The 27,853-nt window shown below is 38.6% G+C and overlaps 1 protein-coding gene across 1 annotated transcript in view; it reads right to left on the bottom strand.

Moving 5' to 3' along the window:
- Positions 1-15,031, bottom strand: part of Samsn1 (SAM domain, SH3 domain and nuclear localization signals 1) — an 88,997-nt gene extending 73,966 nt beyond the window's left edge. Inside the window, exon 1 of the mRNA XM_035443677.1 lies at positions 14,660-15,031. Within this exon, the coding sequence (XP_035299568.1) occupies positions 14,660-15,031 (372 nt within the window). The remainder of the gene's footprint in view (positions 1-14,659) is intronic.
- Positions 15,032-27,853: the final 12,822 nt, after the last annotated feature.

Raw genomic sequence — 27,853 nt, 5'->3', positions numbered from 1 at the left:
CAGAGAGGCACAATGGGAAAGCCAGCATGCTCCCCTGTCCCGTGTTCTGTCTGAATTCTCCAAAGACCCAGGCATAAAGTCACTGGAGCACTCTGGAAAGGCAAAAGCAACCTTGTTAATATTTACTCTGAACATTCATGGTGAGGTAATTCTGTTTGCATCTCCCATGAGAAAACAGGATAAACTATAGGAAAGAATTTTAAAAACTAACCAAACCCATCATTGTGCATTCAAAGCAACATTCAGGTCTGGGATGGCCAGTTGCTGAGAAGTGCTAATGGTACACTTGTAATAGTAACTATATCAGTCATCTTTGTAGCCCCACATCTGAGAAAATACCCCAACTCTCATAGATGTAATGTTCTTACTCAGTTCTTTCCAGTCAATATGTAGAAAATAGAAACTTTGAGACATAAGTAATTTACCAATTCCCTAAAAATAATCAGACAGGTATATGTCAAGGCCAGACTCACTTATCTCCATATACAGAGTTCACACAGTATACCTTAATGCCATATTTGTCCCCATCTAATGTATAATTACAGGAAATTTAGTTATATTTTAGACTAATATTTGGGTTTATGTTTTGTCATCAGCAGCTATAGAACTACAGTTAATACATTCAATTTTATAGGGTTCAATTTTTCCATCTGTAAAAGGCAATCATTTTTTCCCAGTTCATAGAGCTAGTGTAAGACTGAGGGATAGCATATTGTTCCTTGAAGGTAGGAGCTCTGTTTATAAAGATCACAAACACCATGTGGACTTTGTGTGATCACTTGTTTCATTCCATTACATACAGTAAGCTGGGAATGAATGTCTTCATTTATTACAGGCTAGTAAAGTAAGTATGTTAACCACATCTCAAAAATTATAAAGTCAAACTCTTTCCAGAAACCTTTGGGCTCTTAAAAGTTTTATCTTAAAACTCCAGCTCTGCCACCAGTTCCTATATTGTGTGAATTATTTATTTAATGTTTTTGAGCTCCAAATTTCAATCACTGAAATAAGGAAAATAATCCCACCTCACTGATTTCCTGATACAAATAAAACATTCATGAAAGCCCCTGAAGGCACAGTAAGCAAATGCTGTCTCTCGAGGCTATGAATATCATCGTGTCAGTTCACACATGTGATCAGAACTAAAGTGCACAGATACAAACCAGTCAAGGTGGCAGCGGTAAGCATGTGTATGTGTACATGTGTGTATGTGTGTATGTGTGTATGTGTGTATGTGTGTATGTGTGTGTGTGTGCGTGTGCATGTGTGCATGTGTGCATGTGTGTATGTGTGCATGTGTGTGTATGTGTTCATGTGTGCATGTGTGCATGTGTGCATGTGTGTATGTGTGTATGTGTTCATGTGTGCATGTGTGCATGTGTGTATGTGTGCATGTGTGCATGTGTGCATGTGTGTATGTGTGTATGTGTGCATGTGTGTGCATGTGTATGTGTGCATGTGTGCATGTGTGTATGTGTGCATGTGTGTATGTGTGCATGTGTGTGTATGTGTTCATGTGTGTATGTGTGCATGTGTGCATGTGTGCATGTGTGCATGTGTGTATGTGTGTATGTTTGCATGTGTGTATATGTGTTCATGTGTGCATGTGTGTATGTGTGTTCATGTGTGCATGTGTGTATGTGTGCATGTGTGTGCATGTGTGTATGTGTTCATGTGTGCATGTGTGCATGTGTGCATTTGTGTATGTGTGCATGTGTGCATGTGTGTATGTGTGTGTATGTGTTCATGTGTGCATGTGTGTATGTGTGCATGTGTGTGTATGTGTTCATGTGTTCATGTGTGCATGTGTGTATGTGTGCATGTGTGTGTATGTGTGTATGTGTGCATGTGTGCATGTGTGTATGGTAGATGTGGTGGCTACAATCCAGCACTTTACACTATGACACTCCTACTCTTCCATCCCCTTTTACAGTTTAGCTTCTGTCATTTGGTTTTCAAAGAACTGACTTCTTTAAAATCTCTCTCTTACACACACATACACACACACACACACACACACACACACACACACACACACACATACACACACACACACACACACACACACACACACAATTATTTTAACATACTTCTCTCAGAGACATGACCCATCTTAGTGCCAAAGAATGAAATGTTGACAGTTGGGTTTCCCTGGTCAGGAAGTCCTAAACACAAGTGAAGTGAATTCACATGCTTGGTTGCTTGATTTTTCTGACCTTGTTTGAGTTATAACCGGTGTTGTATCCAGAGAACAAAAGGGAGGGGGGAAGATAGGACAGAGGAAGTAGAGTCTGTCAGTGAAATATAAAAATAAAACTCTAAACCTAAAATTAGCCTGAGAAAAAGAAACACACTCACATGTGAATAGGGCCAACAACAGTCATTTGAAGTGGGCGGGGCCGCTTGGAAAGCCCAGGAGGAAATCCTTTTTTTATTTTCTGGGTTTTTCGAGACAGGGTTTCTCTGTGGCTTTGGAAGCTGTCCTGGAACTAGCTCTTGTAGACCAGGCTGGTCTCAAACTCACAGAGATCTGCCTACCTCTGCCTCCTGAGTGCTGGGATTAAAGGTGGGCACCACCAACACCACCCCGCATCCAGGAGGAAATCTTTAAGACTCTCCTTCAAGATGTAGACTGCTTTCCTCCATGTACCATTGTATCACAAAATATGAGAGATTAAAAGAACTTGATAGCTCTTTCCTGTCCTGAGCATGAGCTAGAAGCTGATAGAGATTAAGCAAACTTTCCCCAAAGAGAAGGTACTAAGGATGCAGCTGAACTCAAACTCAGTTCAAACTGTTCCACACAATAGAAGCAGATGGGATATTGCCAAACTCCTTCTATGAGGCTACAATCACTTTGATACCCAAGCCACACAAAGATAAGAATAAGAAAGAGAACTACAGACCAATATCTCTCATGAACATTGATGCTAAAATACTCAATAAAATATTGGCTAATCGAATCCAAGAACATATCAGAAAAATCATCCACCACGATCAAGTGGGCTTCATCCCAGGGATGCAAGGATGGTTCAATATACGAAAAACCATCAATGTAATCCACCATATAAACAAACTGAAAAAGAAAAACCACATGATCATCTCACTAGATGCTGAAAAGGCCTTTGACAAAATCCAACATCCCTTCATGACAAAGATCTTGGAGAGAACAGGAATAACAGGAACATATCTAAACATGATAAATGCGATATACACCAAACCAATAGCCAACATCAAACTAAATGGAGAGAAACTCAAAGCATTTCCTCTAAAATCAGGAACAAGACAAGGATGTCCACTCTCTCCATATCTCTTCAATATTGTTCTTGAAGTTCTAGCTAGAGCAATAAGACAAGATCAGGATATCAAAGGGATACAAATTGGAAAGGACGAAGTCAAACTTTCACTATTTGCAGATGACATGATAGTCTACATAAGTGACCCGAAAAACTCTACCAGGAAACTCCTACAGCTGATAAACACCTTCAGCAAGGTAGCAGGATACAAAATTAACTTAAATAAATCTGTAGCCCTACTGTATACAGATGATAAACTCAATGAGAAAGAAATCATGGAAACATCACCTTTCACAATATCCACAAGCAACATTAAATATCTGGGGGTAACACTAACCAAAAAAGTGAAAGACCTGTACAATAAGAACTTTGAGACTTTAAAGAAAGAAATTAAAGAAGATACCAGAAAATGGAAAGATCTCCCGTGCTCTTGGATAGGCAGAATTAACATAGTAAAAATGGCAATTCTACCAAAAGCAATCTACAGATTTAATGCAATCCCCATCAAAATCCCAACACAGTTTTTCACAGACATTGAAAGAACAATACTCAACTTTATATGGAAAAATAAAAAACCTAGGATAGCCAAAACAACTCTTTACAATAAAAGATCCTCTGGAGGCATCACCATCCCTGACTTCAAGGTCTACTATAGAGCCATAGTTCTGAAAACAGCTTGGTATTGGCACAAGAATAGACAGATAGACCAATGGAATCGAATTGAAGACCCAGATATTAACCCACGCACCTACGAACACCTTATTTTTGACAAAGGTGCTAAATCCATACAATGGAAAAAAGATAGCATCTTCAACAAATGGTGCTGGCACAATTGGATTCGAACATGCAGAAAATTGCAGATAGATCCATACTTGTCACCATGCACGAAACTTAAGTGCAAATGGATCAAAGATCTCTCCATAAACCCAGCCACACTGAATCTTTTAGAAGAGAAAGTGGGAACAACCCTTGAACAAATTGGCACAGGAGAACGATTCCTGAACATCACGCCAGAAGCACAGACACTGAGGTCTGCAATTAATAAATGGGACCTCTTGAAACTGAGAAGCTTCTGTAAGGCAAAGGACACAGTCAGTAAGACAAAACGACCACCCACAGAATGGGAAAAAATCTTCACCAGCCCCACATCTGACAGAGGACTGATTTCCAAAATATACAAGGAGCTCAAGAAGCTAGCCACCAAAACACCATACAATGAAATTAAAAAGTGGGGTGCAGAACTAAACAGAGATTTTTCAACAGAGGAATCTGAAATGGCTGAAAGACACTTAAGAAAGTGCTCAAAATCCTTGGCCATCAGAGAAATGCAACTCAAAACAACTCTGAGATACCACCTCACACCTGTCAGAATGGCTAAAATCAAAAATACCAATGACAACCTATGCTGGAGAGGATGTGGAGAAGAAGGAACACTCCTCCATTGCTGGTGGGAGTGTGAACTTGTAAGACCACTTTGGAAATCAGTATGGCGGTTGCTCAGAAAAATGGGAATCAATCTACCTCAAGATCCAGCCATTCCTCTCTTGGGTATATACCCAAATACTGCTTGTCCATACAACAAGGACATATGTTCAACCATGTTCATAGCAGCATTGTTTGTAATAGCCAGAACCTGGAAACAACCTAGATGCCCCTCAACTGAAGAATGGAAAGAGAAAATGTGGTACATTTATACAATGGAGTACTACTCAGCAGAAAAAAGCAATGGAATCTTGAAATTCGCAGGCAAATGGATGGAACTAGAAGAAACCATCCTGAGTGAGGTAACCCAATCACAAAAAGACAAACATGGTATGTACTCACTCATATATGATTTTTAGACATAGAGCAAAGGTTTACCAGCCTATAATCCTCTACCCCAAGGAAACTAGAAATCATGAATGACTCTAAGGGATAAATGGACCCCAGGAATGGGAAATGGCATGAACTCCCGAGCTAATTGAGAGCATGAGGGTAGGGAAGTGGGTGCTGCCACAATAAGAGCACAAGATGAAGAGTAGAGGAGAAGAAATGGAGGAGCAGATATATTGAGTTGGGGGAAGAATAGAGGAGAGAGAGCAGGATGAGAGATACCATATCAGAGGGAGTCACTATAGGTCCGAGAAGAGATCTGGAACTAGGAAGATCTCCAGAGACCTATAAGGATGACACGATCTGACAGTCTGGGCAGTGGAGGAGAAGTTGGCCTAGAAACCCTTCCCCTAGAATGAGATTGATGAATACTCTCTATGCTATTCTAGAGTCCTCATCCAGTGGCTGATGAGAGCAGAGACAGACATCCACAGAAATACACTGAGCTGAAATCTGGAACTCAGTTGAAGAGAGGGAGGAATGAAGAACGAAGGGGTCTGTACCTGGTTGGAGAAACCCACAGAAACAGTTGGCCTGAAAAAGGGAAAGCATATCGACCCCAGATGCTCTTTGGGAGGACAGTACAGGACTAATCCAGCCCCCTGATCATGGATGCCAATGGGGAGGCCCCTGCACTCCTGGGAGCCTCTGGAGGTGGACTGGCGTTTTGCCCTGGTGGGTGGGAGGGACTTCGAGAGCCCATCCCACTTGAAGGGATTCGCTCTGTCTCTGAACACATGGGGAGGGGCCTAGGCCCAGCACAGGAAGATTTGGTGGACTTGGTGGAGCCCTGGTTGGGGGCCCTACCCTGCCTGGGGAGTGGCGGGTGGATGGGGTGGGGGGTAGGTTGGAGGTGGGGGAGAAGGAATGGGGGTGGGGGAGGGAGAGGGAGAGGGAAAGTACATGTGAAAATATTAATAATTTAATAAAAAAAAAGAAAAAAAAACTCAGTTGAGTTCTCTTGAAAATTTCATTCCTTTGGATGGTAACATCCATGGTGGCCACACACACACACACACACACACACACACACACACACACACACACACACAATTTGCCACTGTTGTTAACCTGCTTAGTAATATTGAATTAGGAAATGCCTGTGCCATGGAAGGAAATTTATTATTATTATTATTATTATTTATTATTATTTTATTAGTTCAAATTAGGAACAAGCTTGCTTCACATGTCAATCCCTTCTCCCTCTCCCTCCCCTCCCCCCAACATCCCTGCCCCTAGCCATCCCCCCTCCAGTCCCCAGGCAGGGTAAGGCCCTCAAAAGGGGCTACCCAAAGTCTACCACATAATCCTGGGCCAGGCCTAGGCCCTTCCCCATGTGTCTATGGAAGGAAATTTAACAGTATGTGTTCAGCTGACTGCACTCCTAAATGAATGCTCACATTCATTGTTCTCAAGAGACCCAGAACTTGAGATCCACCTTTGATGATGTGCTTTATAGTATTGACCACAGAGAATGTTGAGCTCCAGCTAAGGAGGCTCGATTTCCCAGTGACTAAAGTGCACTTCAGATTGATGGTCATTGTCCTTATTCCATTTGAGCCAACAGCAAAACAGATTTCAACTTTCTTGGGGAAGCCAAATTATAGCTACAGTTAATTGTCACAATACCATTCATGCTATTTTCTGTTATCTTTAGAAAGATTTTGTTGCATGGGATATCAACTCAACTTTCTCCTGAATTTAATTCAGTTGTATAAGGAAACAAGAAATGGGAGTGGTGGTAAGGGGTGTCTTGTGCTGGTCCATTCTGTCAACTTGACAGAATTTAGAATTCCCAGAAAGGCAACCCTCTTGGCATGTCTGTGGGAATGTTTCTAGGCTTGGGTAACTGAGGTAGAAGACCCACCCTCAAGTGGCTGGCACCGCTGCCTGGAGTGAATGAAAAAGAGAAAACTAACATTCATCTCTCTGTTTTCTGACTAGGGCCATAATGGGCCAGCCTCCTCAAGCACTTGTGTCCACGACTTCTCTACAGTGGACCTGCCAACCGTAAGTCACTATAAGCCTTTCTGTCCTTAAATTGCTTTTACCAGAAATCTTGTCATGACCACAAGAAAACTGTTGCAAAATGGAAAGGTAGCTCATTGAGGAAGAAAGTCTAGGTTTCTTTACCAGTTTTAGAATTCCATCAGAGATAAGTGTTTCTAACTAACATCCACAAGGATTTTGTGGTTGGCAAGGGCCAAGTTTCAACCCAAAATATTTCATTGACTTGAATGTTCTACTGTTATGTCTCAAAAGTCTAATTTAATAATATCTCTATTTATCTTGGACTTTGAGAATAATACTTCACACAAGGCAATTACATTTTCTCACTCTATCTTTATTTCTTATTGTAAAAGATTTTTATTAGAAATGACATTTAAAAAATTTAGACACTCTTAGAAATTACTTTCTTCAAACTCACCCAAAGAATTTTCCATAAACCTGACAATATATACTGTTGCAATACTTTGTATTTTAAGTGTTTCTTTCATAGGCTTTCTTTTAAATATCATAAAATATGTTTGCACATCTGGCTAGATATTTTCTAGGGTTACTTTATATACAAATACTGCAAGGTGTTTGCAGCCCAATTAATTTTTACATGAAGGAATGTACTTATTTGGTCTCTGTTTTAAATGTTCCCTTTAAATGAGATAATACAGATTGTGTATTAAAAACATGAACTAGTAGCTCATTCAATCACCACACCACCCAAAACACACTCACATTCTCCTAACCTCACTGAATCACACACTTAGCAGCCCGGAAAGTGCTTGATAAGAATTTGGTGTATAAGGAAATAGTAAAAAGAATGAATATGGTATCTTTTTAAATTTTTTCTCCTGGGTAAATGCTGTCTCCCTCCATCGAGCATTATTATATTGACTATAACTAAAAATTTGTCATGTAGATTATTCATAATTGCTGCTTTGTTCTTGCTCCTTGAAAGCTTTTAAAATTATTTTTAGAATCTTTGTTTTGAACTCCATTAATTTCAGTGCTGAGTGCAAGAAGAGTAGCTATCTTCTTGTATCGCATTTTTTCCATTCTCCTTTCAAAATTCTCAATCCATATTATAATGTACAATGCCTTTACTTTTGCAAATTCTCCAAATATAACTGCAAAACTTCTCTTCCCATGGAATTCCGGCATAAACAAATTTTACTGCTCTGCCAACAAATGATTTTTGATGCTGCAGAATTGAAACATAGCCTGTTAAATTGTGAGGAATTATTCACTGATGGCTTATACCTGTGATCCCCCCAGGCAAATGTGTAAGCTGTCTTCCTATCATATGTTAAAAATAATGTCAAAAATACTCCTTTCAATGAGACCACAGACATTTTTGGTAAGGACCTAATATGACTAATAAGAAAAAAAAACATTTGTGAAGTTAGATTTGTCCTTTTATCTTCCCTGTCTATCACTCTGCTTTCTTTGTGTGGCCCCTTAATGGTATTCCTTTGCACAATAGTTTTTAATTTGCAGGGCACTCCTTGAATTCGTGTTTGCCCAATAGATTAAATGCCTAAAAAGTCATCAAATAAATAGAAATGAAAGGCCAAACTGAGGAAGTAGTCCATATATTAAAAATTGGAAGAGATAGCACGCATTTTTGTGTGAAGCATCAAAGGACCTGGTAAGAGGGCATATTTGATAAATTCTTGTATCCCCGAGCCCTGTAGATGTTGAGGGCACTCTTAAAACTTTGCAAGGTGTCAGTGGCATTAGATGTGACTAAATTTTTAGTCAAGTGAAATTATTAGCTTAAATTGGCTATATTAGATTTCTTGTAGGTGGTTAACAGAGGTGACAGAAATATCTCAAGGGGGAAGGGTTTGTTTTGTCTGTGGTTTCAGAGGTAGTCCACAATGACTGGGAGGGTGTCATGGAGCAGTGCACTTCACACCATAGCAGCCAGAGAAAAGTTGAGCCACAATATAAGGGTGTGGCCTACTTTATCTAGGCATCATCTTCCAGGATTCTGTCATGTTTGAGTAGTCTGATAAAAGGTAGAATCCACCAATGCATAAATCATTGATTATTTAAGAATTGTGATCTGCTTATCTCTGAAATTGCTCTCACAGATACACCCAGAGGTGTGTTTTACTTATCTCAAGTCCATCAAATGGACCAGATTAAACATTAGATAAATTAATTAGGTAAAAAAAAGCGGGGGTGGGGGATGTGTTGGTTGGAGGATCAAGTAAAGATCAATGATACTGGAAAAGATTCCCAAAAATTTCAAAACAGGTAAACAAAGAGGATGACAAATCACTTATGGTGGGTGGTTTCATGGGAAACCTTGCACATTTTAAAGAGTTCCCTTGACAACTACAGGCTTAGAGATAAACTGATTTAGCTAACACACCTTCCTTTTCATAGACCACTGGTTTTCTTGGCACTCTGTACGTTGTATATAGCATGTGAGAGTAGGGCTGTGTATTCCAATACTTTCACATGTTGATAAATTTGATCTATTGTTTCCCATTATAACTAGGAGACAAATAGTAACGTTAGTTTTGTTACTTTCTTGCTTGGATAGCTTTAGCACAGATCTTACTCTTGACACTGAATTTGCTTCATTAAAAATACTATCCTTATTCATACTTTCTGTTTGTTATACTGTTGGTGAGCTCATGCGTGATGTATCCTAGAAGACTTTGTCATCCACAGATCACTTTACACAGTGCTTTATTTTCCTAGCTTCAGATATTGCATCAAAACCTTACCTGTCTGACTTTTGTTGAGTGGTCTCTCTTATTGTCTCTTACTGATTTGGATTCTTTATGGACTCTCACTTTCCTTTCGATTCTTTCTGCTTCTGAATTCCTTGTTCGTCAAAGTTTATTACTTGCTATTACTTTCAAATCACATTGCATTGTTTCTATAGAAATAAATTTCAATGTGTTTTAGACATGCATTCTAGTTTGCTTTCTGTTGTTGTGATAAACACCATAAACAAAAGTATTGTGGTGGGAGGAAAATATTTATTTGTCTAATATTTCTAGGTAATAGTCCATCATGGAGGGAAGTCGAGATAGAATAGAACTGAAGCAGAGACCGTGGAAGAATGCAGCTCATTTCCTTGCTCTATGACTCATATATAGTCAACTTTCCTGAGAGTCCACCCACAGTGGTTGACATCTCCTATATCAGTCATCAGCTAAGCGAATCTCTCACTGACATGGCCATAGACTCAATCTGATGAGACAGTTCTACAACTTTGGTTCCCTCATCCTAGATGACACTATGTTGTTCCAAGCGGTAAGGACAAAACTGTATATAGCTTACTTTCTTGTATCTAGATCACTTCTATTCCTTTTTAAAATTGCACCTACTTATGTATGTAAGTGTGTGTGGGGGATGCCGCAGTGTTTATGTGGAAGGCAAAGGACAGCTTGTGAGAATAAGTTTTTGCCTTCCTTCTTATGGGTTCCAGAACGAAACTCAGGCAGTCAGGTTAGGTTGCCAGTGCTTTTACCTACTGAGCCATATTGCTCAAGCCACTTTCCTTTCTCTCTCTCTCTCTCTCTCTTTCTCTCTCTCTCTCTCTCTCTCTCTCTCTCTCTCTCTCTCTCTCTTTCTTTTTATTTTTGTATTTGAACACTTGTATTGTCTTAAAGCACAAATCCTGAACAGGGTCAGAGGGTGCTCCGGGTATTCCATGCTCTGGATTTTGTCCTGACATTCTGATTTCATAGTAAAAGCACTTTTTTTCCTTTTCTTTTCTCTTTTGAAATTGATTTTTAAAAAGCCACTTTTATTTTTTAATGTGATAAAAATGTTTTGCTTATTCTTTTTATCAATCTGGAAAATGTCGTGGAGATTACCAAACATATGTTTGCTCTTGTCATAAGATTCTACTACATGTCCCACCATTTTGATAACACAGGAACACTTTGCTTTCTTACCCATAGTTCTCTTGGAGCCTCTAGCTCATGCTCCCTTATTTCACTCTCTAGATGTCCCAAGCTGTCAGTGTTCAAAGCACCATAAGTATCCTTCAGTCTCTCATGAATTGGCTCAAAGCACTTGGCTTCAAGCATCGTTTGGGGTTGCCTGAATCATCATCTCTCTTCATATGCATCAAAAAATCCCTTTTCAAAAGCACTTTAATATTTCTCTTGCAGAGTACACATTTTTCTAAATCTGATCCATTACCCATCTCAGCATAGATCAATTTCATAATCACTTATCTATTCCCACTCTTAAGACCCTTCAGATCTTGCAAGAAACTAAACTGTTTGTTAGATATCACCTGTTGACTTCTGGGAAGGACCCTTCACAAACAATACATCTCCACTTCTGATTCTGTTTGCTCATATTCTCAACCAAGTAAAACACCGCTCCTTTCTAATCTCAGCACAAGCCTCTGTATCGATTGAGGATTAATCTTAGTTGCTGTTGGCTGAAATCTTACACATTTCAGTCATCTCAGTGGTCTTGTTTAGGAAATACTGACAACTTTTCTTTGCAAATGGCTACTTTGCATATGCAGATTCATCAAGAAACAATGGGGAGATGTGGAGTGAAGCTTCTGTACATAATTGCAGTTAACAAATTAAAGGTGAAGTCTTCTCAGGTTCCCTCTTGTGTTCATGTCTGTGCTAAGTTGGGTCTCTGGAGATATCCTTGAGGACCTGAGCCTAAAAGGGACTTTGTAGGGTCATAGTTGACTGAATAAGCGTTAGAACAGCAATGTGGAACTCAGACCCAGATCCACCATATCTGAGCATGCTGGCACACTTAAAAAATAGATACAGTTATACTTTTACTCTTTAAAATTTGAGAAGTGTCACCTCTAACTACCTGTCATTAATAGTAACATTCATTTCCAAAGTACACCCTTTCCCTTAATGCTGTCTACCTTCTGCACCTTCTTTAGAATAAAAGTTAAATAACCCAAATAATAACTCCCCAATTACTACAGAAGAAAATACCAGCTATGCTAAAATGAAGCGAGATAGCTGTTACTTGTTGTCATAGGTGTTGAATATAAAAGTAATAATCCGTGCTCATCTCACTTCTTTTGCTATAGTGCCGTAAGTCCCTGAGTGTAAGTGGTCTCATTAAGTTTCTCAAACCAATTTAACTCTAACATGATCTTGACTCACTCTCCAAATCCACTGAGGCCATCCTGTCACAAATGCTCAATGTTACCATTTAAAATTCCAAGTATTCAGAAGATCTGTTTGACCTTCTGGCAGATAAACTTGCCATTCACTCATATACTAAGACACACAAGAACAGCTAAATAAAAAGGAAGACAACGACATTCCTATGTTTACCTACCGCAAGCACTCTTATGTACCCAAAAGCCAAGATTACAAATAACTGGATTCATTAGAAAAACTTCGGTTGTATGGATGAAAGAGCAAGAAGAATTGCTGTTATCAAGATGTTTAGAAACAAGGCATGGAAAGATACAGAGGTTAGAGCACTGGCTGCTCACCAGGGGTTACTGGTTTGATTCCCACACACACACACACACGGTGGTTCATAACCATCTGTAATACCAGTCCTGGGGACCTGACCCCCTTTCCTAAAACATCCACACACATAAAATAAATAGTGTAGAATTTTTAAGAAGACAATTAGAAACGAAGTCCATTGTTTTTAACTATATTCATTGAAGCAATAAGTGCTGCTCTTACATTTATTTCATTCCATTCTAGGGACAATGGACTTACAAATTACTTACAGGAAGTAAAGACACGCTTAACAAATATCATATATGGTAGAATATGGTAACTGCCATGAAGTAAATATACATGTTTTAGCTCTCTAACGCAGTTTTCAATTTTGTAATGCCACATAGTAGGTATTAATATGTGTCTGGTAAATATATAGCAAAACAGTAATGGTACTTAGATGATATAGGAGTCTAAAGGAAAGAGAAATGACTCCAGTCTGGCATGGCTCAACAAGGCTTTCTAAAAGACAATGCATTTGGTGTAAGCTCATGGGATGGAGAAATGGCTCTAAAAGAAACTGACACACCAGGAAGAGACCATCACACAGATACAGAGGCAGGGAAGTGTGAGGCAGATTTTAGAAATACCAAATCATTACTTAGGCAGTACAGAACAGGAAAACTGTCAGGGACAGTAATTAGATGAGACTGCAAAATTAGATTGAACCTGGCCTGCTGAATCTACAACTGGCTGCCTTAGGGGTGTGGGTTTTATTTTGGAAAGAAAGCCCTGTGCATTTCTGTGTCGTGCCATTTATCAGGTTTGCCACTTGCCAAGGCATCAACATCCTTGATCTTGCTTCTGAAGCTATCAATGTCTTCAAAAACTGCTCCTAATTCATTATATTGACAGCTCCTCTCGAAGAAGCTGCTGAAGAGGTGCCTGCTGAGTCTAGCTGCCCCAGAAGGGAATGAATGAAGCAGGATGAGATACATCCCTGAAAGCGACCACCAAGAGGCAGCGCCTCTCATTCGGCTGCTTTCGCTCTTCACAACTGTTACTGGAGACCTTGAGATACATCATGGTACTTTCATTGCAGGTGATCTTAGATTATATCCTCAAAGATGGTTTTAGTATTTAGGTTTATATTTAATTAAACGTATGCATGGGTGTCTTTCTGTGTGTATGTGTATGGAAGTGTGGGTCTCTGAAGAGGCCAGAAAGAATTAGTTTCTCTGGAGTGGAGTTCCAAGTATCCAGTAGGTTTGCTGGGAACTGAACATGGGTCCTATTCCAGAGACCCTTTCTCCAGCTTCAATATTTAGAGATTTAATGAACAAATCTTAAAATATGGGGAGAATTTCAGACACACACACACACACACACACACACACAAAATGGGATTTTCCAGAGATTGTTACTGTAGTATAAAATACAGCTACTATCTAATGGCAGATTAATTTTAGAGAAAATGACATTGAACAGGCTTCCTAGATATACAGAGCTGCACCCATTAATCCTGCATGAATACACAGAACCAACTCAAGGGAAATTAACGTAAAATGCACACCTAAGGAAGGGACTTAGAACCACGCTAACAAGATGAGACACCCCTAAATCCTAGAGGATTTATGATATTTGATTTTGTCTTCTCAGATACCTTGCAGGGTTAACATTATTTTCACATCACAGTCAAAAAATTAAGATTAAACGGTTTGAGTAATTTGTCTAAACTGAAAAAGTAGCAGAGCTAGAAACCAAATCAAATGTGTCTCTCAACAACATCTATATTCTTTCTCAAAGACTCCATAATCCTACAGTGTAGCTAAGTACATGGAAAACACAATAAAATATTAATTAAAAATGGATTCTCCATTATATGCCTTGACACTTTTCCAGATCTTTCTACGCTTTAGTTTCCATACTTGTGCAACAATAGGGGAATGTTAGTAGGACAGTAGACAGCCCTTACCTGTTAACAGATAACACCCTAGTTATCTGTTTGCCCACACTGGTACAAAGTTTCAGATGACGATGGTGTACTTACGTTTAACGTCAAACACTTACCCATGTATTGAAGAGATCCGTATCGGTGTAAGAAGACTTGAGACTCAGATGATGACTGCAGGAGCAACATCCGCCCCAGTATCCTCCTTGGGCAATTGGGAAATCAGCCCTTGTCCAGAGTGCATTTTCTGGAAAAGGTTGCCAGGTCTTCCACACTGGAAGTCCAGCTTCATAAGAAGACACTGTGTTTTCCAAGATGTGCCCATTTGAAGTGCTGCTTCTACCCCTGGGCTCCCAGGGAGAGTCTGGTCTAGCATCCGGTTCCTCCCTTTTCCTTGTATACTTGTTAACATCTTTCTTGTCTTGTGATTTGGTAAATTTCACACAGGACAGCAATGTGTGATCATCACCTTCTGAATGATAAAAGAGCATGAGTTAAAAGTCGAGACTTACGATTCCCCACATGTAGAAAGTGTATGTACTGTTTTCTCCTGTTTAATAGAAATGAATGAACACCCAGGTTAACCCGGGAGGTCATTAAGTTTCACAAAGTTTACAATCATATTTCCTTAAAGAAATAAGTACTTTTGGGATGCAAAGTTGTTTTGTAAAAGTCACATTTTCCTCAAACATTTTTAAATGATATCTGTTGATTAACATTAATAAGATTTGAATGAATAGTCCTACATGCAAAAAGCATTTTGAAAGACACTTGAGGAAAAACTACAAATTAAAACAGATTCCCACATCTTAAAACATAACTTGGAGTGCTTCTATTCATAAATATTTTAATTTTTGAGGCCATATGTATAAAAATTATCATAAGGAAAAAATTAAATCATTTGACTCACTTAAAGAACTGAAATCTCAGTGGATGGGATGTAAATAATATTTGCAGTCAGATTTTTATATTTTAATTTTATTCTTCAGATATACTTTGCATAGTATATATCTCAAAGTGAAATATTATGCAAAAGCAAGAAGAATGTGGAGGAAAGAGGAAAAGGGTATAACATCTTCAGAATTATAAAGTGCATTAGTAAGATTTATATGTGAACACCATGGCAGTGAGTTTGATGAAAGAGCCAGTGTCCATGGGCAATTGTTCCTAAGACCTATGAATAAAATTATGAGTAGTATGCAATCCTATATAGATTATGATTGATTAAGCTTCATTTAGGAAGTAGACACAGAGACTAAAATATTTATGCAATAGGAAGTTAAAATAATATATTGTATTAGAAGTTACATGAATGTTCTCTCTCTCTCTCTCTCTCTCTCTCTCTCTCTCTCTCTCTCTCTCTCTCCAGTACAAATAGCCTAGAAAGTAAATATACTGGATAAAGAAATGGCTTGTGACCCTGAATGGAAGAACCAGGGCATCATCAGATGTCAGCACTCATAAATTGTTTATTTCTGAGATTTTTCTATTAATATTTTCTACCCCAATTTAATTATAAGCAACTGAAACAGTGGAAAATAAAACTGCAGATCAAGAGAGACTACTCTCCTATGTAAAATAGTTACAAATACAAAAATGGGGATCACTCAAAGACAGTTGCTCTATATTTGAATCTCAATAGAAGCACAAATATGTTTTGCAGGGTTTTGTAACTGAACAAGGAGCACTGCATGGCACAGGCATAGCACCTTTCTTCACTCACATAAGACCATTTAGAAATACTGTCTTCTATGACCTAGAAATGGAAACAGAGGACCACTAGCCCTTACTTTCCCTCTGAGTTTTATCCACAGTACTCTCACGTGATCCCAGGCCCTGCTTAAGAGGGATGTGATGAGGTGATAGTCAGGAAATGCAGCTAGGATATTTGTTTTCAAATAACAATAAAGGAAAGCTCAAAGTCAATAATTCTGTTAAGACCTCATCAAAGCAGATTTCATGAATACAAGAGTGGCCAATCCCTCTTCAGAGACATTGGAACATTTGCTGAGCTTACGCACGGGGATCTCTTAACACCGGCTTCATCTCTTCCAGGCTCTGCACTCTGGCTCTTTTGATCCATGGCCATTTCTGCAGTCCCTTTAATGTGCTCCTTGATCCCACTGGGTCACCACTTGATTTTATGGCCTAGCACAAACACAGCCCAAGATAAAGTCAAATTATTCTTCATAAAAGATTAAATGTAAAATATGCCAAGATCATAAATGTGAGGAAATTAATAATGTGTTCTTAAAACCTGAAGTCTGAACAATTTAAGCAATAACTCGAATGCCCACCACATGTTGGGGGAGTTCAAAAATCATCAAATATGTCATATCTAGTGAACTAGAGCAGAGGAGTTTTAGCAATTTGTTTTTTACCTCAAAATGCAACAAAATGGGATGAGCACAGAGAAATGTAGAAATGCCTCACTCTTGCCCAGTGTGAGATGGTAGAAAGAACTAAGTCCTTCACAACAAAAGATTTGGGTAGTCACGCTTCACATTGCTGCTAGTTAGTGTTGGAAGAAACAGAGAGAACACAAGGCAGGAGGGCACTGTAAGGAGGAAAGAAAAGTGCAAACTTTCTTTGTTTCCTATTTAGACATTACTTTATAGCTGACTTAGATGATATCTTTCATTCCATGACAATGGAGGCTGAGGTAGGTGAATCTCTTAGAGTTTGGGTCACCCTGATCCCCACAGAGTTCCAGGCTAGCCAAGGAGAAATAATACTGCTCTCAAAAATGAATCAAGTAATCAATTAATTTCTGGAGAAATTGCATTTGACTTCAAGTATGAAATATTTTCAAAAATAAGTCACGTGAAAAGACCTTTGCTTTCCAAAAGATACACACTGAATGAGAACAAGAATATAGTCATACCATTTTTTCTAATGTATCAGCATCTCTTATTATGTCAAAGTATGGATAAAAAGAATTAACAAGGTATGCATGACTTTAAATTCATATTGTATCCATTTATTTTATGTATGTGGGGTACAGAGTCCTGGCACTGTCACAGAGCACCTGTGGTGGTCAGAGGACAACCTGGAGGAATGAGTTCCCTCCTTCCACCATCTGTGTTTTAGAGATAAAACTCAAACTGTCAGGCTTGGTGGCAAGTTCTTCACCTGCTAAGCCATCTTACCTGCTTTGAACCAATGACTTCTGGAGTTTCTTTGAAAAAAAATAACAATAGCCAGTAGATCAATCTGTATTCATGGTGTTTTTATTTATTAAATTTTAAGGATATTCTTCTTTAAGGATTTTGAAAGAGTTTGAAATTTAATACTTCATTATGCCAAGTTTCATAGTAATTTGTATTTTTAAGTCTATATAGTTATATTAACATAATGTGGGGAATATATTTAGAGAGATAGGTAGATAGCTAATAGATAGGAGATAGATAGAGCGATTGATTTCCTGGACTGAAAAATACTTTGCCCTCTGTTTTCATCTCATTCTTCTGATTAATCAGCTGACTCATGGTATCTAAGTAGATACTGCAGTTTTTAAGCAGTGACTCATTTACTTCCTCATCAGTGTGTGACTGTGGCATATCAGAAGATGCGTTCTGTCCCTTCAGAAGGCACTCTCTATATGCTTTAAGACGTGTTCGAAAGTAAAGGCTGTCGGGTGTACAAGCATTTCCAATATTTATAATCAGATTTTCTTTTGCTCTTTAAGAATGACTTTGAACAACCGATAGGAACCTCATGTTCCGTATGTGTATAATAGCACCTAAGGAAGAAATGTGACATTTTGTCAGTGCAAGCCATACTGCTTACATTAAATAAATGGGAAAATATTGAAATAGCTTTAATCTTTCAGAGAGTGCTGTGATGCGATATTCTTAGATATGCAAAATCCCCCCTCACTTGCCAAAGGTCATGTTTGGTTCAACACAATTTCCATTGCTATTTATTTTGGGTATTATTTTCTCAGTCTTCCTTCCCAGTACTTACCGAGCCACTCTGCTTTATAGACTCTTACAATTCGAAGAGAGCTATTTTCTCATCTTTAGCCCCTTCCACAAACAATGAGCTGACATCTCATAGATGGATTTTTTTCTTCTCTGTGCTTCTTTGCTTATGGCAGCCTCCTCCCATTGCAGCCAAAGTTTAATTGTGACAATGAATGCTGGCTCCATAGGCTTCCTCTCCCCATTTTTGTGAGAAAGGCTTTCATTTGATTTAGGGAAAGGTGTGGTATAGAAGGGAATGGTGAACTTCATGTTAATGATTTGCCCCCAGGACAAAGAGAAGCATTTGCAAGGTGTCAAATTCTGAGAAGAGAGATTTTATGGCCCAGAGGTTTGACTACAAACTGACCTCTTATTGTTTTCTTCACACTCTGTAATAGCCTTTTTAAAGCAAGGTATTGTTATTTTCTGCATTATGCTCACTTACTCATCTTTGAATTACCACTTTCCAGTCTACCGCATTTAGTTTTTAGCCCTACATACTTAGTTTGACAGTACTATTTGTTAGATATATTTTTTTCCTAAGAAATAGATTTTCCTTAGTAAATTTTTTACACAGACTAGATACTTTCTGGACTGTTGTTATTAGGTAGTATAAGTCATTATTACCAGAGTTTTAAAATACTAAAGTATCTTTTAAAAAGAAATTTAATAAAAATATTTAAAATAATCTTATTCATCTTTATCTCATAATCTGTTACCTTTAGGTGCATAATAATTATGATCCAAATTTGTAATAATCTTTCCTTTAAGAAGACCACCCCATAGAATCAACTTAATGATATTTAGCCAACCAATAAAACTTTGTCCAACATCTGTATACACTGGGCACTCTCTTCATGTTATGGCTTTGAATAAGGAGATAAGATCACTGCTTTCAGACAATCTGTATTCTACATAAGCCTGGAGAAAAATAGTAAAAAGAAAATGTGACAGAAGAAGTACTCTGTTAAGAGCTAAGGGGGTGAATACATGAGGCCAGAGAATGGGGTTCATTAGCTTAGACTAGGTATTCAGCATATTCTCTGAATTAAGGCCTGTCTTAGCCTCATTTCTGTTGCTTTGACAAATGCCCTGGCAAGAAACAACTCAGAGGAGAAAGAATTTATTTATTCTTTTCCTTTTTTATTAGAAAGAAAATTATTTTGCATGTCAATCCCAGGTCCCTCACCCTCCTCTCCGCCCCTGCCCCCCCCAACTAATGCCCTACCCATTCCCTACCCTTTCTGCTCCCCTGGGAGGGTGAGGCCTTCCATAGGGTGTCTTCAAAGTCTGTCATATTCTTTGGGATAGGGCCTAGGCCAACCCCCTTGTGTCTAGGCTCAGGGAGTATCCGTCCATGTGGGATGGGCTCCTAATGTTCATTCCTATGGTAGCGATAAGTACTGATCCACTGCAAGAGGCCCCATAGATTTCCAGGGTCTCCTCATTGACACCCACGTTCATGGGGTCTGGGTCAGTCCCATGCTGGTTTCCCAGCTATCAATCTGGGGACCAAGAGATCTCCCTTGTTCAGGTCAGCTGTTTTTGTGGGTTTTATTTAGCTTACGATTCCATATTACAGACTATGATAGCAAGAAAATCATAGTGACAGGAGATTGAAGCAGCTAGTAACATTACATTCCATGGTCAAGAGCAGAGTGAACTATGCGCATCGTTTGTTTGACTCTGCACATCTAGCATCCTCTTCCCATACTGTTCGGGATCCCAGGCCTACTGAATGGTACTGCCCACACTGGGCTGGATCTTTCTACAACAACCAACAATCAAGACAATTCCTCAAAAATGACCATAGGAATAGATAATTCCTCATTAAGATACCCTTCCCAAGTGATTTTTAGGTTGGGTCAGGTTTTTAATCAAAACTAATGGTGACACAGACCAAACTGAGGAAAAGTGGCCAACATGTGACGATGAAAGGACAATTTTGGAGTCAACAGATGAACAGGTCTGAATTCTTGTTGGAGGAAGTGGTCACTGGGGTCTGGCTTTGAGGTCTCAGGTTCTCAAGCCACACCTGGTGTGGCTTTCACTTCCAGCTGCCTGCCTATCTAAATATAGAACTCTCCAGCACCTGTCTGCCTGCAGGCAGCTATGCTTCTCTCTATGACAGTAATGAACTAACCCTCTGAACTGCAAGCCAAGCCCAATTAAATGTTTTCCTTTATAAGAGTTGCTGTGGTCATGGTGTCTCTTCACAGCAACAAAACCCTAACTAAGACTCCAGCTGAAGTGGGTCAGCCAGGCAAAGAGCAGACAGAAGAAAATTTTACTATTCAAAGATTCAAAAACTGAGATCCTAAGAGAAGTCTTACATGTGTGCCCCAGAAGAGAAAGAAGGAAAAATCCCAAAAATGGACAAAAGCCCTTCAAGAAGGTCTTTGTAGAGCACATTGAAGGGTATTCAGACTGTAAGGGGAGAGTCGCAACTTGGTTTATACAGTTTCATCACACTTGAATCTTGACCTCTTTTTCATGGACTTTCCTAGTAATATTGAAATATTCACTGTATTACCAGTTTTTTTCAGTTAACTCTTTTAGGTGTGTGTGTGTGTGTGTGTGTGTGTGTGTGTGTGTGTGTGTGTGTGTGTGTTTATTACTATGTGTACTTTCTTGTATTCAATCCCTTGTTGTTTCAAGCTCTCTTAGTGACTTGTCAATCAGTCTGTGTCACTATCCCTTTACTTGCCTATGAGATCCTAGGGAGCATTTTCAAGCTCCTCTGCTCCTTGGCTTTAGTAACCTTGGGCGCAGCCCTTCTTAAAATACTTTGTTTTCTGCACCTGTGACATGATCCTCCCCTGGTTGCATTCTTTTTTCAGCTTTTCCTTTCCTAATTGGTATATGTTGGTAACTTCCTTTTCCTGTACTTAGATGCTTAGATTCCTTCAGGCCAGCTCTGAAGCCTCTCCTAGCATCATCATCATCATCATCACCGTGTTTTTCATGTGTGCACTCACATGTGCACAGCCACATGCAAGTCTGTCCCTATGACCTAAATGACAGAGACTCAGAAGCTGTACCTGCCTCCAAGACTCTGTTCAGAGATTCAGATTTCTGCCACAGACAATCCTTTTAAAATGATTTATAAAGATGATCAAAACTCGCTGGTAGCTTTTTTTCCCAAGAGGATTCCCATCCAGTCTTGTCACCTCACTGAGTGCAATCTTCATCTATCTAACTGAACACTCCGTAAATCAGAAGAGCACAGTCTACCTCTCCTCCAACTTGAGTTGTCATCTTCACTACAACCATGCCAGCTTAGCTTTCTCTCATTAAAAGCTTTCTCTCATTTGCCAGGTCTTTAAGTGATTTTATTTTCACTTATGTCTGTCTTTGTAATGTAGAGTCTTCTTGCTGCAAATCGCCATCCAAATGGTAATTATATGTGATTTTTATATGTACATACTTAGTATGTAAAATTTTTTCTTTCATATATATTTAGAAATGTGAATGCTAAAATCTTTTAGTTCATTTGCTTGTACATTTTTATATATTGTAAGAAGTTTGTTGGGAATGCTAAATTAAGTGTATCTCATTTTTAATACTTTGCTTGACTTAGGATTTCAGAATAAATATTAGAAACTGGTATCAGACAATTTTTGAACTGAGTTGAACACACAACCACATTTTAAGAACTTAGGTGGAAATTATTGGACAAAAAGTCTGCTAGACTATTTAAAAAATGAGAAAACCCTAAGTGACTTTACCAAAGAAAGGTGATTTATTAATAATAAAATTGGGATGACAATCAAGTGTTCTAGCTCTTAGTTCAGGGTTTGTTCTAAGACATTTTTTATAAGGCAGCATAACTAGTGGTCTAGTGTTAATATCCAAATTAAGACTAACCAAATTCAGTGTGTTGTTTGTTAATTAAACAGTTTTCCAATACAAGTAAGTCAAAATGTATTCTTGGATTTGTAGGCTCATTAATTTGCATAGTTTTAAATATAGAGATATAGCCATTATAACTATTTGCATGGGCTGGAAGGACATTCAGATCTCTTGATTTTACCCATTTCTACTTCAGAGATGAAACAGGCTTGTAGAGACTCACTGACCTACCCCACTGAACTGTCTGAACCACAGTTAATGGACCAAGACTGGAAATTATTTGTGGCAATCCTTGCACAAATAAAAACTTTCTCCTTATTCTTATTCTTTCTCCTGTCTTAATTTCTGATTTAGAAACATGTTTCTCTCTAAGGCATTACCTTTCAAAAGCATTGATACAGAGAATCCCAGTCATCTGAAAGTTACCTTATATGGTTTCTTCAAGTAGGCAATTGGATTATTTTATTACATTCATATATTGGTTAAATATTGAATGAACCTGTAATACAAACTATGACTTGAATCCTCAGGCATGGCAGGTTCCTTGGACTTTGACAGTATTCGAGGAGTTGGCAAGACAGTTTTCATGGACTTTGCATGGCAGATTCCATGGACTTGGCATGGCAGTTTTCATAGACTTAGCATGACAGCTTCCATGGATTTGGCATGGCAGTTTCATGGACTTGGGCTGACAGTTTCCTTGGACTTAGCATGACAGCATTCATGGACTTGGCATGACACTTTTCATGGACTTGACCTGACAGTTTTCATGGACTTAGCATGACAGTTTTGTGGACTTGGCCTGACAGTTTCCATGGAGTTGGCATGGCAGCTTTCATGCACTTGCCTGTCACTTTTCATGGACTTGCCATTGACAGTTTTCAGGACATTGCCTCATCTTATGACTCTTTGCTTGATTATTAAAATTTTAGCAGTTCACAGAGCTTTAGAAATTATGTTAAAATCAATAAATATTAAATGAAAATAATGTATATAAAAGTATAAAGGTCTTTATAATGATTTTTCCTGAACACCATTACAAGTAGTTTGTTATTCCAGCATGTTTGTACATTTCTGAGTTTGCTCCAATGAGGATGTATTACTTTTATATGGAAGACATTCGACATTGCTAGGTGGCTTTGATTCAGATTTCAGTAATCAAATCAGTCTGTGCTAAACAGGCTGGAATAACTGAGGTTACTGTTGTGAGTTATTCCTACCCTGGGATCCAAACACAGATGTTGTTTTCATGATAAAAACCAAAACAAAGAAGATTTCATTGTTAAATTATGACCCTCAAATTGAAATCTCCATTTTGTCCAAATAGAGTCTTTATTTAAGATCTAAAACGTACTCTAAAAATTATTTTGTAATTTCATAGTAAATCAGTTAACATTTAATAACACTTTGGAGATTAATGAAATGAAGATTGCAACCACAATCATTTAATTCAAATTCATGAAAACAAGCACATTTCAAAGGTATTTTCTACTATTTCTCAGAATTGCATCCAACTGCAAAGACATTTTGAAAGTTATTTATATATGCAAAATAATATTGATTAAAGAAATAATTCTAGCTGAAGGGAAAAATGTCACATTGATACTAGATATTAGATATTCGTACATGATTATAATTATATACTTATCATTTAATGATATAAAATGAAATTAAACTAAGTCTAGATCAGCACTTAAAATATTGCTAAGCACAATAAAAGAATGTCATTAAAGAAAATTGAATGGAATAGATTAATTAGTAAAAACAAAGCTCTTATATGCCTTTTGAACCATTTATCATTCAACTTTATTTACTGAGCTCTAATCTGTGAAAAATGCAAGAAGAAACAAACATTTTCTCCATTTGTGAAGCTCATTGCTTGTAAATGAGAGGCGTCTGTTACAGTGTTTCCCTTGTAGAAGGTGAACACTTGGTTTCTGGTGATGTCTTACATGTCTCAGTGTCTTAGTATGTACAAGGAATATATTTAGTCAGCCCAAACACACAGGGTGGGACAGTTTCATGTGTGTCATAGAACTACAAACATCATTCATTGCTGTTTGTTTGTTCCAACACAAGAGAAAGATTGTATGGGTGAGAGTGGGGTGCCTTGCTGGAGGATTTATAAGCCTTTTAGAGCTTTCGGTATTTAGGATCTGTAACCGAGTCCTTTGTGTGACAGTCTTAGCCAACAGTGTTATCACAAGTTGCCCAATGAAGGCCCAGTAGAGGTTCTGCTTCTGCTGTGTTTCAAGCATATCTAATCTTAGAATAAGGCACCTCTGTGGAGACAGTGGAGAGCAGGGTTATCCGCAGGCAAGCAGTGTTCTCTTCCATGCAAAATGTGCAACTTCATGTTATTTCTACACCTCCTTAAGGGGAGCTGCACTGCTCTGGGCCTTTTGACCTTTACATGAGGGGTTCTTGAAGGCACACCCAACATAGCAGAAAATTGCCAGGATTACACAAGCTACAGATGCAAATGGGGGCTGTACTGGTTTCTAACTTCCTGGATGATCCTCCCTCCCTGTTGTGAAATATTGAAGAAATATCTACAATTGTTCATAAGACATTTATCATTTTAGTTGTACCTCCTCTCCCAATGTTAAAAACAAAGAATTTAGGAGCTGGAATATAAATGAATTTGTATTAGTTACCTACGGGTATTTAGTAATAGTAAAAATATTTAAAAGAGGAGGAAAACCTAGTGTGACCATAAAATCTGTTCTGTCTTGACGCTTTATTTTGTTACTGCCCATGTGAACTTAAGTGAGCCCTTCCATTTCACTGTCTGCACCACAGATCATTCATCTTTATTGTACAAAAGAAAAACTGCATTAGAGAAAGTCACTGTTTCTCTAATAAGTCCAGATACATGAGGCCGCATAAATACTTCCTTCTGTTATTTTCCACCAGCCTTTGGTCCTTAGGTGAGCAGCAGTAATTGTGTGAAGATGGCTTTAAACTTGAGGCCAATTAGACCAGGGCTACCCAGCTAGCCTCTCTCCCAAAAGTCAACATTAAGGAAAGAGAGAACGAATGGAGAGATGGATGAAAGGGAGAAAAAGAGAGAGGGAGGGCATAGAGGAGGGGAAAGGCAGAAGGACAAAGGAGAAATTAGTTAATGTGAATCATAGATCATTACAACTTCAATAAATTGTTCCTAGTGCCTACTTTTTAAAACCACGGGAAAGCAGAGAGTGTGTGATTTGACTTTAGTACTCAAAGAGCCCAGGATGCATTCATTCTCTCATCCAGTTTCCCTGCTTCTATGGTGAGGGGCACCCATCCCCCATGTGCAGAGCTTCATTTGCATCACAAACTTTGTGTAGCTTTTACCCTATCTCACTGAGATCCATTTATTCTTAAAAACTCAAAAGGCACAAGAGGAGCAAGCACCAAGCTCGAGGGAAGAGAAGTGGTATTTAAATCATACCTTTTCATCATCTCTTCCTATTTAGCAGAGGTCTCAAACCCCTGGACCAAACAACAACAACAGCAGCACCTCAAAAAACAACTGTGAAGAAAACCATTCTAGCCCTTAGGTGTTAGCATGTTAGCCATCTGTAAGAAGGTATGCAAAAAGACATTTTGAAGCTATTAGATCCATACTTACATAAAGAAACATGATTTGCTGATGGCATTTATTGGCAGACAATCTAAAAGTCTGTATTCAAGTTCCATAAAAGAGAAGCAGTTATTAAATACGTTGTATAATTTAGCTTGCAGTGTTCCCTCAAGCCTGTCTGGAACACCGACTATAAATAGGATATAGAGTTTACTCAAGTTAATAATCTATAATCCTTGCCAATGTGAATGATTGTCCTGGAAATTTACCAGACCTTCTGAAACATACCCTTCCATGAATCCCTGTCTAGCAATGGCTCCACAAAATAGGAAGGTGGCTGGCAGAATCTAGAATTTTAATATTATTAAAAAAACAGTGGTCACACAAAGATCTATCTTGCTGTTGTTGAGAGAGGGGTTTGCATTAAGTCCACACTGGCCATGAACTTGTCATCACCCTGTCTCTGCCTCAGGAATACTAGATTACACACATGCACTCAGAGGCAGGGTCTCTTGCTACTTGGAATTTGCCAAGTAGGCTAGCCCTAGGCCAATGAGCCCCAGGCATCTGTCTCTGCCTCTGCACATTTCAAGTGTACTACTATAATACTTGGTTTTGTGTGCATGTGTGCCTGCCTGTGTGTGGGGGGGGGTGGGGATGTGTTTTCTGGGGATCAAACTCTGTCCCCATGCTTACAAGATGAGGCCTTATTGATTGAGCTATTGCTCCAGCCCCAAAGTATTGAATTTGAGTGGGATGGTTTTCAAATAGCATTCTATGCCTTGAAGGAAATGTTTCATGTTTGGGTTAGATGATAAAAAATTTCAATACAGACAATAGACTCTTTTCCTCTTCTGTAGAAACATTTTCATGAGTCAGCTGGGAACACATTGTGTTGCAAAGAGTGACATGACATGGAAGAATGAAGAGAAACAACAGCTACAAATGGTTTTCAGAGGAAGAAGTGGACTCTAGGTTTAGAGGTCTTCCCCTTTGAGATAAGAAGAGAAAAGGGATACACTTGTACTGATATTCTAGAAAGCAAAACTCCTGAAACAGAAAAGCCACAGAGCTACCAAAATATCTGGAAAGTGATGCTTGTGTAGTTTATTATCACCCTGTTATTAAAGTACAGATTAGTGTTTCAATGTTATATCCATATACACAGAGATAAGTATGGGATATGTATATCAGAATATAGAATATATATTATATAGAATACACACACACATACACACACACACACACACACACACACACACACACACACACACACACACGGTAGCTTTCTCATTTACATCAATCCCAGCCTATGATCCAAAATCCCAAAGAAGGTTGATGGACCTAGAACATGTTTTATGAATCAGTGTACTCTGCAATCTTTTAGCACACACTTTACTTAGTACAAAATGGGCATCCATTTTTAAGCTCTAGTGAGATTAACAGAAACCTGATGTATACTTGGAATGGTATAATATCCCTATTCATAGTACATTTTTTTTCTGTTATATTTGCTATTTCCTGGGATAAGCTCATTACTGCCAACTTCTACTTCTTTTGAAATTCTGTCACACGAACCAAGTTCAACTCATTCCTCCAGCTCTCAAGAGTGAAGGAATGGGCTCTGTGGGAGTTCATAACAGAGACAGAAGCATTCCATGGTCTGAATGTTGGTGTTTCTCCAAGTGACTATGTTGAAACCTAACACATAGCAAGGTAGAAGTTGGCGGTGAAAGCTTGTAATCTGAACACTGGGAGAGCAGGATGATCGAAAGTTCAAGGTCATGCTCAACTATATAGTGAGTTCTAGAACAAAATGTTCTAAGACCCTGTCTCAAAACAAATGAACAGAAACAGAAAAACAAGCTGCTCTTTCTTTAAGGGAGTGACAAACTCACGAGAGCAGATACTTGTCACACAATGATTCT

Source organism: Cricetulus griseus, chromosome 4, assembly GCF_003668045.3.
Source record: "Cricetulus griseus strain 17A/GY chromosome 4, alternate assembly CriGri-PICRH-1.0, whole genome shotgun sequence".
NCBI lineage: Eukaryota > Metazoa > Chordata > Mammalia > Rodentia > Cricetidae > Cricetulus > Cricetulus griseus.
Note: the sequence above shows the minus strand (reverse complement) of the source record. Positions and strands in the feature narration are given on the sequence as shown.